Here is a 15083-nt window from a genome sequence, read left to right on the forward strand (position 1 = left end):
TGCACTGAAGTCAATGGGCTAGACCCCCCAGCTGATGTCTATCAGGGTAGCGCCATTAAGTCCAATGGCACTCCTCTGATTTACACCTGCTGGAGAACTACCACCCAGAATAACTCCCTCTCAACACAAGGAGGAGGGGGTGGTAAATGCAGCCAATAATCTATTCTGATCCCTTCAGATCAGGCCTGGGCACTGGTTGTCACTTGATCAATACAGAATAATAACCATCGTCCCTGCTCCGATGCTTTCAGTATTTATGGCAAAACTTCAAAACCCAGCAATTTGTAAAAGGTGCCAAAAAGCATCCAGCTCTCAGTGCTTTGAAAATATAAAAATCAGAATCATGGTTCAAAATAATGTATGTTTTTATTCATAGAAATGCAATATAAATAATCCCCACTGCAATGATTGCAAGGTACATTTTAATACTGAACACAGGCCAAGGAACATGTTATGTAAGGACTGAAATGGAGCTGAAAACAACAGCAGGACTCAGTTAGAATCAACAGCAAAGGGATTATGTGAATACCAACATGGCACATTTCCCTCAGTGGGACCCAGCTGTGCCATCAATGTGAGGGTATTCTCTGGGCTGCCCAGATCCATGCCCACGCACTCTTCCCAATCCAGAGGGTCCAGTTCTGAAATGCACTGGCACTGGAATGTGGGTATGATGATTCCCACCCTCCTGATGGAGATGGTGGTTTGTTCCTGCATGGTCTTTCCTGCCACCACATCCAACTCCACAGAAACAACCCATTAGAGAGGGGGCAGAAACGCCAGCTACAGAGTAAGGTATCCGCTCACTCACCCCAGGGGCACTGTATTGGCTGCAGGGAGCCACTCCTGATTTACAGAAGGGTGAGAAGAGAATCAGCCCCAGTGGGCCAGAGCCTTGGCTGGTGTAAATCGGTGTAGCTCCATTGAAGTCAATGGGCCAGATCCCCACCTGGTGTAAATCAGCTTAGCTCTGTGGAGAGCAATAGACCACATCCCCCACTGGTGTAAATCAGCATAGATCCATTGAAATCAATGGGTGAGATCCCAAATGGTGTAAACCAGTGTAGCTCCATTGAAGTCAATGGGCCAACTCCTTGGCTATCATGAAACAATCTCACTCCAGTGAAATCAATGATGCCACATTAATTTACACTGGCTGAGGATCTGGCCCAGTGTGTCTGAGGGCCCAATCCTATGAGGACCTGAGGACCTCCTGCCTGCTGTGGGGTCACCCTCAAGGGTGCTCAGCAGCTGACAGCACTGGGTCCCTGTGTAGGTCTGGTCCCACTTTCACTGACACCGGTGTAAGGCTGGAGTGACACCACAGAAGTCACTTGAGTTAGGCCAGTGTGAGAGGAGAATTGCTCTACATGCCTGTATGTTACATTGAGCCAGGCAGTGTGGGGTGGGGTGAGGAAGATTTACCTGTATCATGGGAAGGAACAGAATCAGATATCGCTTATCAAATGTTGTTAAAAGATGAAATTCAGGAAGATCCATCCAAAGCCTTGAAAATGCCACTGTTGATTTCCTTAGCAAACACCCTCTATTCTCAGAATTTAAAATCAGTGCTTAAACAAACTACGACGTTGGGAAAAATACCCCCGCCCCCAACAGCCATTCATGGGAAAATGTGTAAAATGCTAACAGGTGAAGGCCAAAGAGGTCCCAAGATGATTGCCTCTGTTGCCATGGAAACAGTTTGATTCCTTCAGGGATTTGCTTGGAGCCTGTGGCTGGCAGAGTGGGTGGAATGCTGAATTTTACACTTTGACGCCTCTCAGGGCCAGTGAGTCACAAGATGACTTGGCTTTGAGCTAATCCCAGCCACCTGCCACTGTTAAAAAAGTCCTGTGTTTCCTGAAAGGATGAAGGTCTTGACCAGTCTCCAGGCATGGTGGCGATGTGCTCTCTCACTGTGTCTTGTTAGCATACACTACGTTTTTGATTAATGTCGGTGGATACAGTCCCCTGCAGGTTCTGTGCACTCAAGGGTTGATTCCTCAAGCTGCACAGATCTGTCTGATGGTGACACAACCCATCTAGCATGAGAGGATGCTGCCGAGATTGGGAGGGTCTGTCACTCCACCAGCTAGACAGGAGGCCCCTGACAGTACTGGACGAGGCCCAAATGGCACCGTTCCTGAGGGAGAGAAGAGTGGCCCCAATTGCTGGGACAACAGTGCTATTTAAAGAATAGGGGTGAGATAACATAGGAAGCCAGGACCCATTAGTATGGCCAGGGCTGCCCAGAAGATTCAGGGGGCTTGGGGTCTTCGGCGGCGGGGGTCCTTCCACTCTGGATCTTCGGGGCGGAAGGACCCCCCACCGCCGAATTGCCGCCGAAGACCCAGAGCAGAAGAAGCGGCGGCGGGTCTTCGGTGGGTCCTTCACTCCGAGTGTGTTCGGCGGCATTGAAGGACGTGCTGCCGAAGTGCCGCCAAAAACTCTCGTAGGGGCCCCTGAGGGGCCTGGGGCAAATTGCCCCACTTGCCCCCACCTCTGGGTGACCCTGAGTATGGCTACAACGAACACACAAAACCCCAGCCAGACCCCTCAGTCCCTGGATGTGAAACACCCTGGTAGCCCTATCACAGAAAAGTCCCCCATTGCCAAATGGCCTAAATTAATTGGCTATGCATCTGTGGCCTGAGATTCGGCCACCACCAAGGGAACAGCTGTCCTCACTGCAGAGTTTCCTTTTGGCTGCAAAAGGCCTACAGTCCCCATTGTTCCAGCCACCAGTGTGGTGCAAGCTCCTCCCAGAAACCTCTCCCCACAGCAGTGCTGGCCATGCGTCAGTCAAGCATCCTGGCACAAGGGGAGATCATAGAATCATAGAATCATAGACTATCAGGGTTGGAAGGGACCCCAGAAGGTCATCTAGTCCAACCCCCTGCTCGAAGCAGGACCAATTCCCAGTTAAATCATCCCAGCCAGGGCTTTGTCAAGCCTGACCTTAAAAACCTCCAAGGAAGGAGATTCTACCACCTCCCTAGGTAACCCATTCCAGTGTTTCACCACCCTCCTAGTGATAAAGTTTTTCCTAATATCCAACCTAACCCCCGCCCCCCACTGCAACTTGAGACCATTACTCCTCGTTCTGTCATCTGCTACCATTGAGAACAGTCTAGAGCCATCCTCTTTGGAACCCCCTTTCAGGTAATTGAAAGCAGCTATCAAATCCCCCCTCATTCTTCTCTTCTGCAGGCTAAACAATCCCAGCTCCCTCAGCCTCTCCTCATAACTCATGTGTTCTAGACCCCTAATCATTTTTGTTGCCCTTCGCTGGACTCTCTCCAATTTATCCACATCCTTCTTGTAGTGTGGGGCCCAAAACTGGACACAGTACTCCAGATGAGGCCTCACCAATGTCGAATAGAGGGGAATGATCACGTCCCTCGATCTGCTCGCTATGCCCCTACTTATACATCCCAAAATGCCATTGGCCTTCTTGGCAACAAGGGCACACTGCTGACTCATATCCAGCTTCTCGTCCACTGTCACCCCTAGGTCCTTTTCCGCAGAACTGCTGCCTAGCCATTCGGTCCCTAGTCTGTAGCGGTGCATTGGGTTCTTCCATCCTAAGTGCAGGACCCTGCACTTATCCTTATTGAACCTCATCAGATTTCTTTTGGCCCAATCCTCCAATTTGTCTAGGTCCCTCTGTATCCTATGTCAGAGATGTCAGAGTCCGGCTTGCAGGCTGCAGAGTCACTGCTGAAAGCTGGTCCTGAATGTTGTCTTTGACTAGGTCTTACCAGGCTGGAGCACAGGGGCTATTTTGGGATCATTTCCCTGTCCGGAGCACCTGAGTGAGGTAGGACTGTCTCTTCCACACCTCCTGGCCCAACTGCTCTTTCAGCAAGTTCATCTGGGGAGCATGGAGCCATTACACTACGGAGAGGCACAGTAACACTTCCCATGTACAGCCATGGGGCTGTACAGGGATTTGCTTTATAGGGCCAGGGCATCTCTCCAAGGGAATATTGAGGCAGAAAATAATACTCTCCCTGGACCTGCCCTGGGGGGGCGGGGTCTGATTCCTGTGGCCCTTCCCCTCTGGCACTGCATGGCAGGGGTGGGAGGCTCTGAGATCAGAATGGTGCCACTCAAGTGTACAGCTCCTCTTAGCACTGGACACTTCACCAGCCATAGTACCCCACTCTGCCCCACCAGCCCCAGTCTTGCCTGACGAGGCCTCTGCATGAGCTCATTCAAATCTGGTGCCCATGTGGTGCCCTCAGCAGCAGCCAGGGCATGGCCTTCCCCATGGCTCCTTTTAAGGACGTTACAGTGGTGTGCCTAATCCCCGTACCTGATCCTCTAAGTCCTTGACACACTGCTTGTGGGCTCTCTCCCTCGACTCCAGGGACCGTTCAGCCTGGAGCTGGGTGCTGTGCAGCCTCTCCGTCTCCAGCTCTAACTGGTGCCGTGACGTCAGCTCCATCAGACACTGGGCATGTGCCCGCTCCATCTCTGTGATCTGGGCCTAGCACAGGAACATAGGGCAGGGCATCAGCCAAATCCCACTGGAACCATGTACTGGGCCATCAGGCAGTGCAGAACAAGGGCCTTGGCCCAGATGCTCCTTGTCTTTAGCCTTCCCTCGGGTCATTTCCACAGGGCAGTGCTGAGCTAGCACCATCCGTTTCCAACAGCCATGTTGGGCTCTGTGAGACCACACACGGGTACCAAAGAGCCATTTCCCCCTTTAGTGACTCTGCTCCGTTCACATGGTGCCTGACCCTTAGCTCCCCTGTGCTGGCTGCAGACAGGTCCCTGCCCTCTCTCGAAGGCCCCCTTGCAGGGCGTGGGCCAGCAAGTGGACACCTTCTCCCCAGGCTCCTTCACAGCTGCTGCCTCAGGCCTGGACCCTCTCAAAGAAGTGAGTGTCTGGGCTTCAGTGCATGGTGTCCTGCCTCCCTGTCTCTGGATCCCCTCGCTTCTCAGAGAGACTGAGTCCAAACAGCACCGTGTCCCACCAGAGCTGCTCTCTGGGGAACTCCACATGGGGGGCAGCAGGCTGGGAGGTGAGGAGAGCTGGCCCTTGTCAGCACCTCTACCTGCCCCCAGGCCACAAGACCCCATGCACCCTGTCTCTTAGTCAGCAGAGCCAGGACAGCGATCAGAGCCCCCTGCAAGAGCAGAGAGACTTGCCCTGCCCTAACAGGAACCAGAGGATCTCCTTATCCCACCAGGCCTGGAAACTGGGAGACCCCTTTCCTGAGCACCTGGCCTCCTCCTCCTGAGCAATGGAACTGGGGAGGAAGAAGTTTCCTGGGCTGAGCCTCTTCCCAGCAGGCACCTTCCAAGTCCCTGGCCACAGATGATGCCATGGGCTATGGCTTCCTTTGGCTGGGACTCTAGGCATCCTTTGAACTCTGCTGAGCTCCTGTTTGCTCCTACCTGTCCCCTGCCTGTCCCGTCTCCCCCTGCCCATGCCCCATGTGCTCCTCTCCCTCCCTTTTCTTACTCCCATGAGCCTTCATCTCATCTCCTCACCCCAGAGCAGAGTAACCCTCTAAGGCACCCCCATTTCCTGTGACAAACCACCGTTACCAGTGGACTGACTTGCAGCTGCTCGTTCTGCCTCAGGGTGTCCTCCACCTCCTGGTGCAGACTGCTCAGTGACAGGTCCAGCTGCTTCTTCTCTGCACTGAGCTTCATGGCATTGTTTTCTTTCTTGATCGTCTCCCATTCTGCCTGTAAGGACAAGTCGCAAGGCAGGGACCTTCACCTCCCCTCTGGCACACACATGGCTCAGCAGTTCCCAGTGGGCTGGGATTTTCAAGGTCTTGGGATGATTTTCAAAAGAGCCCCACTGCCTGGCCCTACCAGCTGGCACACATAGCTGGCTTTGGCTGCCTGGAGCTGGCATGCTCCTTGAAACCAGGGTACCTTCTGGAGTGTCTGCTTGCTGAGTTCATCATTACAGCAACACCTAGAGACTGCAGCCAAGCTCAGGGCCCCACGGTGCGAGGTTCTGCACATACACATAGTCAGAGACAGTCCCTGCCTTTCAGAGCTTCCAATCTAAACAGATAACACAGAGAAAATGTGGGAGTAGAAACTGAGGCACAGAGAGGGAAAGTGACTTGTCCAAGGTCACTAGTAGATGCAGGGCTAGCACCCAGATCCCCTGCCTCCCAGTCTAGTGCCCTTTCCACTGGACCACCCTAATACCTATGAGAGCAGCTACATCAAGATGTGGAACTGAGACAGAGGACTTCTCTATCTTCCAGGATTCTGTGTTGTGGGTGAGGGCAGTGTGAGGCAGGCCTCCTTCAACAGAGGGCAGAGTGACAGCAGAGGAATCTCAGGAGGGAAACAAGGGAGTCACTGGAGGAAGCAATCTGAGGGGGAGCTGGAGGGTAGTTCCAGAAGTGAGGGAGCAGGCATGTCAAAGGCTGTGTGTAGACTGAGAAGGACAGGAGGGTGGTGAAGCACAGGAATGGGTTACCTAGGGAGGTGGTGGAATCTCCATCCTTAGAGGTTTTTAAGTTTGACTAGATGACCTCCTGAGGTCTCTTCCAACCCTAATCTTCTATGATTCTATGACTGAGATGCAGAGGAGACCTTGAGACCTGGCCAAGAAGAAGCTGGGGAAACCCTGGGGAGGGAAAAGCCAGTGGAGTGGAAAGGGCAGAGCCCAGCCTGTGGGCAGAGACAGCACATCTGAGGTGTTTGGAGGGAAAGGCGGGTGGGATCAGGAGAGAGGCAGAGTCGGGGGAATACCCCCGGAGGTAGGGAAGGACTCAGCATGATGGGATGGGTGTGGGGGGGAAGCAGTGGGATGAGGTTGATCGTGGGGAAGGCTGAGGGTTTGCAACTGAAATGGGGACACCACGCCGGTCACTATTCAGTGGAAGAAAGAGCTGTCAGGGACTGGCCTTACAGCCCAGAGCTCTGGACACAAATCAACTTCTTGGAAGTTTGTTGAGGTCTGAGTGGCCCTTGGGCAGGCGAGACCAGCCGTGGAGCAGAGCCGCATTAGCCAGGACAGTGCAGTGAATGCCTCTCCTCCAGCAGCACTTTCAGTATCTGTGCACATAGTGCATGAAGGCTGGCCAGGAAGGACCGCGCTGCAGCATTAAGTCCTGAAGGGCACAACCATCTTCAGGGCAGCATCTGGAGACTGGGCGTGGCATGGTGGTGCAAGAAGGGCTGTGTCTAGAACCTCGTGCAGCAAGAAGGCCCCCAAAGGCCCAGCGCTTGGGCGATGGTCTGCGTGGAGCCTGCTGGCTGTGCAGGGGCCTTCGTTACCAGCAGTCCCTGCCCTGCATGAACAGATAAAAGCCTCCAAACAACCAAAGGAAGGCCTGTCCCTTTAAAAAGCAATGAGCATCTCCTGGAAGAAAATGTTAAAAGGAGAAGAGAAGAAAGCAAAATCCAAAATAAATAAACGGCCACATCCGGATTTCCCCTCCTGAGACGCTACTCGAGGGTTTTATGAGTTCGATATGAATTACCCTCCCTGGCCATTTACAGCTGATCTTCTGGAACTCATTAGCTGTCCTGTCCCGCCCCCCAGCCCAGGGGAAGAGGTTGAGCACAGGGAATAAAGGGGCACCATGTAAAAGCGATTTCATGCTTGCTGAGACTCTCATACAGCCTATAATGTTGCTTTTCCACAACAGAAAAATATCACATTTCCTTTCATCCTAGTTTCTGCAGCTAGAAAATCCATTTAGATGCCTGATGGACAATCCCTATTCAGTCCAAGCTCAGCCAGCAAAGGCATACCTGGCTTTTCTGCCTCTCTGGCAGATCCAGAGCAGAACATTTCCTATCCTCTGCCTCTGGGAGCATGTGTTTTCGAGGATCCCAGTTCAGGCATTCCCTGCTAGCTAACACTAAGACATTAGACAACAAAACATACTTTTATATAGAATTCTTTATAGAGAGCCCCACCAAACCCTCTGCAGGGGGAACTGGATAGCTCAAAGGGTGAGTAATGGCCTCTAGTGCCTTGTACTTCTAGAATGATGGTTTGAACTCAACCTGGAACAGCTGTGATCTAGGGAGAGGTGAGAGAGTCCAGCCTCAACAAGGTAACTTATCCACATAATTCTCACCCTGGAACACAAAACTCTGCTAATGTTGCAGGTCAAGATGGCCCCAAATCCAGGTGTTTTCTATCCCAACAGCTGTCTAGTGACAATAGTCCTTCCTTCTCCAAGGGTGCAACCCAGCATTGAAGATGGCTGCTCTTGGAATGGCTTCCACAGCAAGAAATATTATTGCGTGATTGGATTGTTTTTCCTTTCCTTGCTGATATTTCTTGAGATTTCAAATGCAAACCCCAGGGGGTTTGATCATTATAACAACTTCTTTAGCACTGAAAGGGCCCAACTAGGACATGCAGAGAACAGCTACAGCAGTGAAAAGGAGCAAGCAAGGACAATGAAGCTGGTGTGCTGAAGTCATGCGTGCTGCCCACTAACACGTCTGCACATATACCTTTTTCCCTTCTCCATCCAAAGGCTGCTTGGCTCCACCTCTGGAGTGGGAACCAGGAGTGACAATTCAACAGAATGCATGCAAATGTTCAAAAGGAGCCCATTGCTGGATTGCAACATTAGGATACACTTGCAGAGTTACTGGACTGGATTGATGATTCCTTCTTCCCTAGGAATCTTACTGCTTGGATTTGATCATTCATGACAAATGAAGTTTAATTTAAAATGTCTGAAATGATCTTTGAGGAGGATTTTACTTCTCCCTTATTTTCATTTCTTGTGTACTGTTTTGTATAATCACCCTGCAGCAGAGTGCAAGCCTTCCCTGGAGATCAACTGGCAATCCCAGGGAAGGACTGCACTGTGATGCAGGCACGCACTGGCATTAAACAAGATATGAAAAAGGCACCAGCTCTCACCATCTTGCTTTTCTTCCTCTACAGCTTCATTTATGCTCCTTCTAGCACTCTCAGGAGTGTATTGTAGTCACTCACACAGATCCTAGCCAATTAACTATGGAAGGGGTACAGCTTAGTGGGGCAGAAGGGTTTTGTGGTTAACACACTGACTTTAGCCTCAGGAATACTGGGTTTGAATCCCAGTTCTGCTATGTGAGATCTGGAGCAAGTCACCTAATCTGTCTTTGTGCCTCAGTTCTCATGGGGATAATGTATCTTCCTTTCTCCCACTCTTTGAGTATTTCAATTGTACACTCTTTAGTGCAGCAATTGTCCTTTACAATGGATGAGTACAGCACCCAGTATGATGGGGTGCCAATCTCCTTTGGGACAGAAGGGAACTACTGCAATAATGAGCTGTGAACAGGGGACTAATAGTCTTTTAGCCAGCATTGGCACTTGTATCATGAAGTGTTGTGTATCTTGACTTTCCTGCACATTATTTCTGAGTTTGCATAAGGGGAACTGGAACATAGTCATGATAAAGAGTGGAAGATACAGTATTCATCACATTCTCCTCTTCTCCCTCTCAGTGATAATGAAGAACAACTTGATTAGTTCAGTATGGACCTCTGAAATAGATCTCTATCCGACAGTATCACCAGAATTGTATTGGACACTCCCTGGAGCCGGGAAATGCCTTGTGACTTTTGGCTCAGAGCGGGATGTTTAAACGACTGTTCTGGAACTTTGTTTTCACACTGTCCCTTTGTGACGCTCTATACCTCGGGGGAACACCCTACACCCCCATGTTCATCTTTATAAAATGATTGTGTGGTATCCAATGCAAAGTTTGTCATGTTGGGTGTCTTTGGAAGGCTCATAATGCACTGAGCATGGTTGTTATAGTAATTGTTACAGTAATGTTATAGTAAGATTATAGGTTGTAATTTCATGTATATAGTTATGAGGCTGAAAATGTATCCTCATGGTTTAAAGCAAGCCCATGCAAAAACTCTCCAAGAACTGAGAGGCAGTTCACACCTCATCAGGGCATGGATGGGACAAACCCAGCCCAGCCTCACAGGAACAATGAACACTGGCTTAGGCAGCAACAAAAGAATCTGTCAGACCGTCGAGGGAGTCACCCCCTTCCTTTGGGACTGCGATGAGGTAATGCTCACCTGACTCTGAAGGGGAGGAGTGGGGCAAAGCCAAGAGGAAAGAAAGGACATGATAAAAGGGAGAGACATTTTGCCATGCTCCCTCTCTTCCACCTACATCTACAGACACCACCACCACCAAGCAACTGAACCACTGATCAAAGGGGAGAACCTGGCTGAAGAGCCAGCCTGTAGTGAGAAGCATCTAAGTTTGTAAGGACATTGAAAGTGTTAAGATCAGCTTAGAATGTGTTTTGCTTTTATTTCATTTGACCAAATCTGACTACTTATGCTTTGACTTATAATCACTTAAATCTACCTTTATAGTTAATAAATCTGTTTATTCTACCTGAAGCAGTGCATTTTGTTTGCAGTGTGTCAGAGACTCCCCTGGGGAGAACAAGCCTGGTACATATCAATTTCTTTGTTAAATTGACAAACTTATATAAACTTGCAGCGTCCAGTGGGCATAACTGGACACTGCAAGATGGAGGTTCCTAGGGTTGTTTCTGGGACCAGAGATATTGGCTAGTGTCATTTGCTTGCAAGTAGCTGGGAGCAGCTTACATGCCAGAGGCTATGCATGAACAGCCCAGGAGTGGGGGTCCTCACAGCAGGGTGGGGTAAGGCTGGCTCCCAGAGTCAAGGATTGGAGTGGCCTAGCAGATCACCGGTCCAGATAACACCAGAGGGGAGCGTCATACCCTTAGAATCCCGATGATGCACAAATGCAATGTATGCCGACAGGAATTCAGCAGATTCAGCAGCCCACTCCCACCCCACAATCTACAGCTGATTTTGCAAAAGGAAACCAAATGGGTGGCTCAATCCTCTGCAGAGCAGCACGTCCAAATCACAACTGCACACACACACGCCCATTTGCGAAGAAAACCAGGACAATGGTCTGACTACCTTGTATGAATTAAACTCCTTACTACAGTAAATGGAAAGCAGTGACACAGTTAGGGAAACAGCTGTTGGACACAGCCAGAAGTGAGTTCCTTTGGGTCAAATTCTGGACCTGACGCAAAGCCCAAGGAGCTGGACTGTATGTTGGGAAGGTGTGGTAGGAAGAAATCCTTCCCCACATCATGGAGATGATCCATGGTAGTTATCTCTGGCCTCCCCTTCTTCAGGAGGGAGAGCCTAGCAGATCTGCATCACTCTTTCCTTAGCCTCCCCCCTCCTTCCCATACACTGAGAGCTTCCATGGAGCTGTTCTGGGCCCCCATCCAGGGCTCTCCACATCGGCCCCACCCGACACAGTCACCTGATCTGTGAGATGGGAGCGGGGAGGAGAGCAGAGGGGGTGTGAATTGCTGACTCCTTCCACTTAATGCTCCTAGCAAAACCTTAATCCACACCCTGCAGGACATGCTTGTGTCCAGTCCATCAGGTACAGAGTTTATTTGCTAGAGCCATCCTGATCTTACTCAGAAGTCATCTACTACAGGACAGGCCCAAAAAGGAAAATAACAGAACACCACTGGCCATCACATACAGCCCCCCAGCTAAAACCTCTCCAGCACATTATCAATGATCTACAACTGATCCTGGAAAACGATCCCTCACTCTCACAGAGCTTGGGAGGCAGGCCAGTCCTCACTTACAGACAGCCCTCCAACCTGAAGCAAATACTCACCAGCAACTACACACCACACCACAGAAACACTAACCCAGGAACCAATCGCTGTAGCAAACCTCATTGCCTACTCTGTCCCCATATCTACTCTAGCGACACCATCAGAGTACCCAGCCACATCAGCCACACCATCAAGGGCTCATTCACCTGCACATCTACTAATGTGATATATGCCATCATGTGCCAGCAATGCTCCTCTGCCTTGTACATTGGCCAAACTGGACTGTCCCTAAGTAAAATAATAAATGGACACAAATCGGACATCAGGAATGGTAACATATAAAAGGCAGTAGGAGAACACTTCAATCTTCCTGGACATTCTATAACAGATTTAAAAGTAGCTATATTTGAACAAAAAAACTTCAGAAACAGACTTCAAAGAGAAACTGCAGAACTAAAATTCATTTGCAAATTTAACACCATTAATTTGGGCTTGAATAGGGACTGGGAGTGGCTGGCTCATTACAAAAGCAGTTTTGCCTCTCCTGGAATTGACACCTCCTCATCAATTATTGAGAGTGGACTACATCCACCCTGATCGAATTCGCCCTGTCAACACTGGTTCTCCACTTGTGAGGTAACTCCCTTCTCTTCATGTGTCATTATATAATGCCTGCATCTGTAATTTTCACTCCATGCATCTGAAGAAGTATTTTTTTACCCACAAAAGCTTATGCCCAAATAAATCTGTTAGTCTTTAAGGTGCCACCGGACTCCTTGTTGTTTTTGTGGATAGAGACTTACATGGCTATCCCTTGATACTTACTCTTATTAGTGACTTCTTCTCTTAAGAGACCACCCCAATGTCTCCCTACATGTACTGGGCGAACTCGGCTCTAAGTCACGCTCGCCTCAGTCAGAAGTAACTCCATGGATTTCAGTGAAGTGACACCAGAGCTCCATGAGTGCAACTGGGAATGTTGAGTATAGATCTGTTCCATCTTTATTACCAGATCTCCACTATTAAGTAACCAAGCCCTTGAGCAGTTGCTTCCAACAGGTATTTTATTGCCTGTTCTGTTCCTGTACAGCTCTATGGAAACCCTCAATAGAGAAAATGTTAAAAGAAACAGTTCCCCTTTTCTCACCAAGTCCCAGACTCTGACACACCATGTTGGCTAATATCAAGGTATTCCTAAAGGGAAATTTTCCTCACCTGTTCATCTTCTTTCTTTGAGATCGTCTAAACCAGTGGTTATTGTTCCTCCCAACCAAATATTTGGATTGGTACAGCAGATCAGAGAGAATTTCCCCCTCCTAATAAAGCCCCAGATCAGAACAGATCTGGGGCCTGATTTTTACTCACGTTATCCATGCAGTTGCAAGCAAAACACATGCTCTCTTGTGCATGTAGGTTGTGTGTGCACTTAGCACAACTGCATGCGTCGGAGAGGTAGTAATGCCTATTTTGCACATGTAGTTACCAACTCTGCATACCCTTTTGGGGTGGCAAAGCATTTTTACGATTCCAACTGTGCATTGAACATTGGCTCCTACGCTTTCCTTACACAGTGTTAATGCTACAGCTTGTTGATTCGTAAGATGCTCCAAATGAGGCACTGGCTGCCACATTAAACAAAGATATGGATGTCCCCGATGGAGAGGCTAACATCAGGATAGTCGCCCCTTTCAGGCTGTCACTAACCTCTGAACAGGAGCTCCCACTGCTTCCTGTGGCATCTGTGGGGTCAGTTGCATCATTCTGCCAGGCAGCTCTCAGTTTCTGTTAAGGCCCAGTTTATTTGAACAGACCCGGGAATCACAGGGTCATTGGAGCAGGGGCAGCAATGCCAAGGAAACATTCACTTCCAGAGCAGGACAATCTGTTCTGCCTCTCCCTGGGGAGAAGCTTTAAACTCTGGATTCATGGGGACACTCACAGGGGAACCCATGGGGCCAAGCTGGCTGCATTGTCCAAGCAGAATGGAGCGGGAAGCAAGGCTGCCCTGGGGGTTAGTTCAGCCAATGCCCAATTTGTGAGGCCCTCCTGGATTCCTTGAGGGTTCTTGATGCTGGAAAAGGGAGACAGCTTCTCTGGAGGCAACGAGAATGTTCAGCACCAGGTTTCAGAGTAACAGCCGTGTTAGTCTGTATTCGCAAAAAGAAAAGGAGTACTTGTGGCACCTTAGAGACTAACCAATTTATTTGAGCATGAGCTTTCGTGAGCTACAGCTGTAGCTCACGAAAGCTCATGCTCAAATAAATTGGTTAGTCTCTAAGGTGCCACAAGTACTCCTTTTCTTTCAGCACCAGGATCTCTCAGTCCTGGGCTTCCCTACTTTGCCTCACCAACAAGAGCATGAACCTGCTGCTGGAAAACCACCGGTCGCTGAGTTAGATGGGGTGGAGTCAGACTCATGGCCAGGTTTTTGGTTTGCTGAAGGGTCTTTGCATCACTAGGGGAAACACATTCTTAGAGGTCCTGGGGTTATGTAGGGGCCGCTGTAGCACCACTAAGCCACCTCCTTGCATGAGAGGCATGGCTAGGGATGAGGGGCATGGCTCCTGCTGATCCCTGGACAGCACAGTGCTCCCTACTGGCTGCTGTTAGCCAGTGTAGTTCACAGAAGTCCAGGCTGGAACAGTTTTGAACAGCCTCTGATCCCTTTTGTTTGGAGTTGTCAATATAACATCAGCACCCAGACTGTGCCCAGCTTTGGCAAATCACAGTGAGCTCATGGGCTGCTCTGACTTTACATCAACTAGAGCCCTTTGCAGCCATCCTCACCTTTCATATCTTGACTGTGCAGATCAAGGCAGAGTGTTGCATTCTGAGACCTGCAGTGCCAGATCCCCAGGTGATGTAAATGGGTGTAGCTCCATTGGGGTCAATGGGTCAGATTCCTAGCTGGCATAAATGGGCATAGCTCTGCTGATGACAATGAGACAGATCCGCAGAGGGTGTCAATCAGCATAGCATCCCTGAAGTCAGTGAAGATTGACATTCACGGAGGCTCTGGCTGGAAGTCTCTGTGAGCTGCCCTGGTGTGTCTGAGAGGAGAGTAGCTGCAGGGCCCAGGCTGTGTTTGCTCTGCAGCGGCTCATCACAATCACTTGACAGTGGCAGGTTTCCCCACCCCATGCCCTGCCTGTCCTTCCTCCTCCTGTGAGGGAAGGTGTTTCCCTTTGCAAGGCATAGTGCCTTTCTTCTCCAAGGCTCCCAGTCAAAGTCCAGTGCTTCACACTCCCTGGCCCAGCTTCTCCTGGTGGAGCACGGCAAACAGCTGGCCTACTGGAGGATCACCCCAGGGTGGGCATCCTTAGGTGGTGCAGAATTGACAAAATGTCTCTATGCCAGCCCACCTCCCTGTGGCCAGCACTGGAGATGGTGCCAGGGCATCCTTGCACCCCAGTGGTCCACAGCTGTTGCTTAGGCCCCTTCAGACTATTGGCAGCTGGTGCAGGTTAAAGCAGCCCT

The 15083-nt window shown here is 50.0% G+C and overlaps 1 protein-coding gene across 1 annotated transcript in view; it reads right to left on the reverse strand.

The window, feature by feature from the left end:
• Positions 1 to 384: 384 nt before the first annotated feature.
• CROCC2 (ciliary rootlet coiled-coil, rootletin family member 2) overlaps positions 385 to 15083 on the reverse strand; it is a 218213-nt gene continuing 203514 nt past the window's right edge. The window contains exons 34-36 of the mRNA XM_084638245.1: positions 5575 to 5706; positions 4319 to 4492; positions 385 to 2143 (exon numbers count right to left, since the gene is read on the reverse strand). Of these exons, the coding sequence (XP_084494371.1) occupies positions 2093 to 2143; positions 4319 to 4492; positions 5575 to 5706 (357 nt within the window). The 3' untranslated portion in view covers positions 385 to 2092. The remainder of the gene's footprint in view (positions 2144 to 4318; positions 4493 to 5574; positions 5707 to 15083) is intronic.

This window comes from Lepidochelys olivacea, assembly GCF_965140295.1.
Source record: "Lepidochelys olivacea isolate rLepOli2 genome assembly, chromosome: 9".
Classification (NCBI taxonomy): Eukaryota; Metazoa; Chordata; order Testudines; family Cheloniidae; genus Lepidochelys; species Lepidochelys olivacea.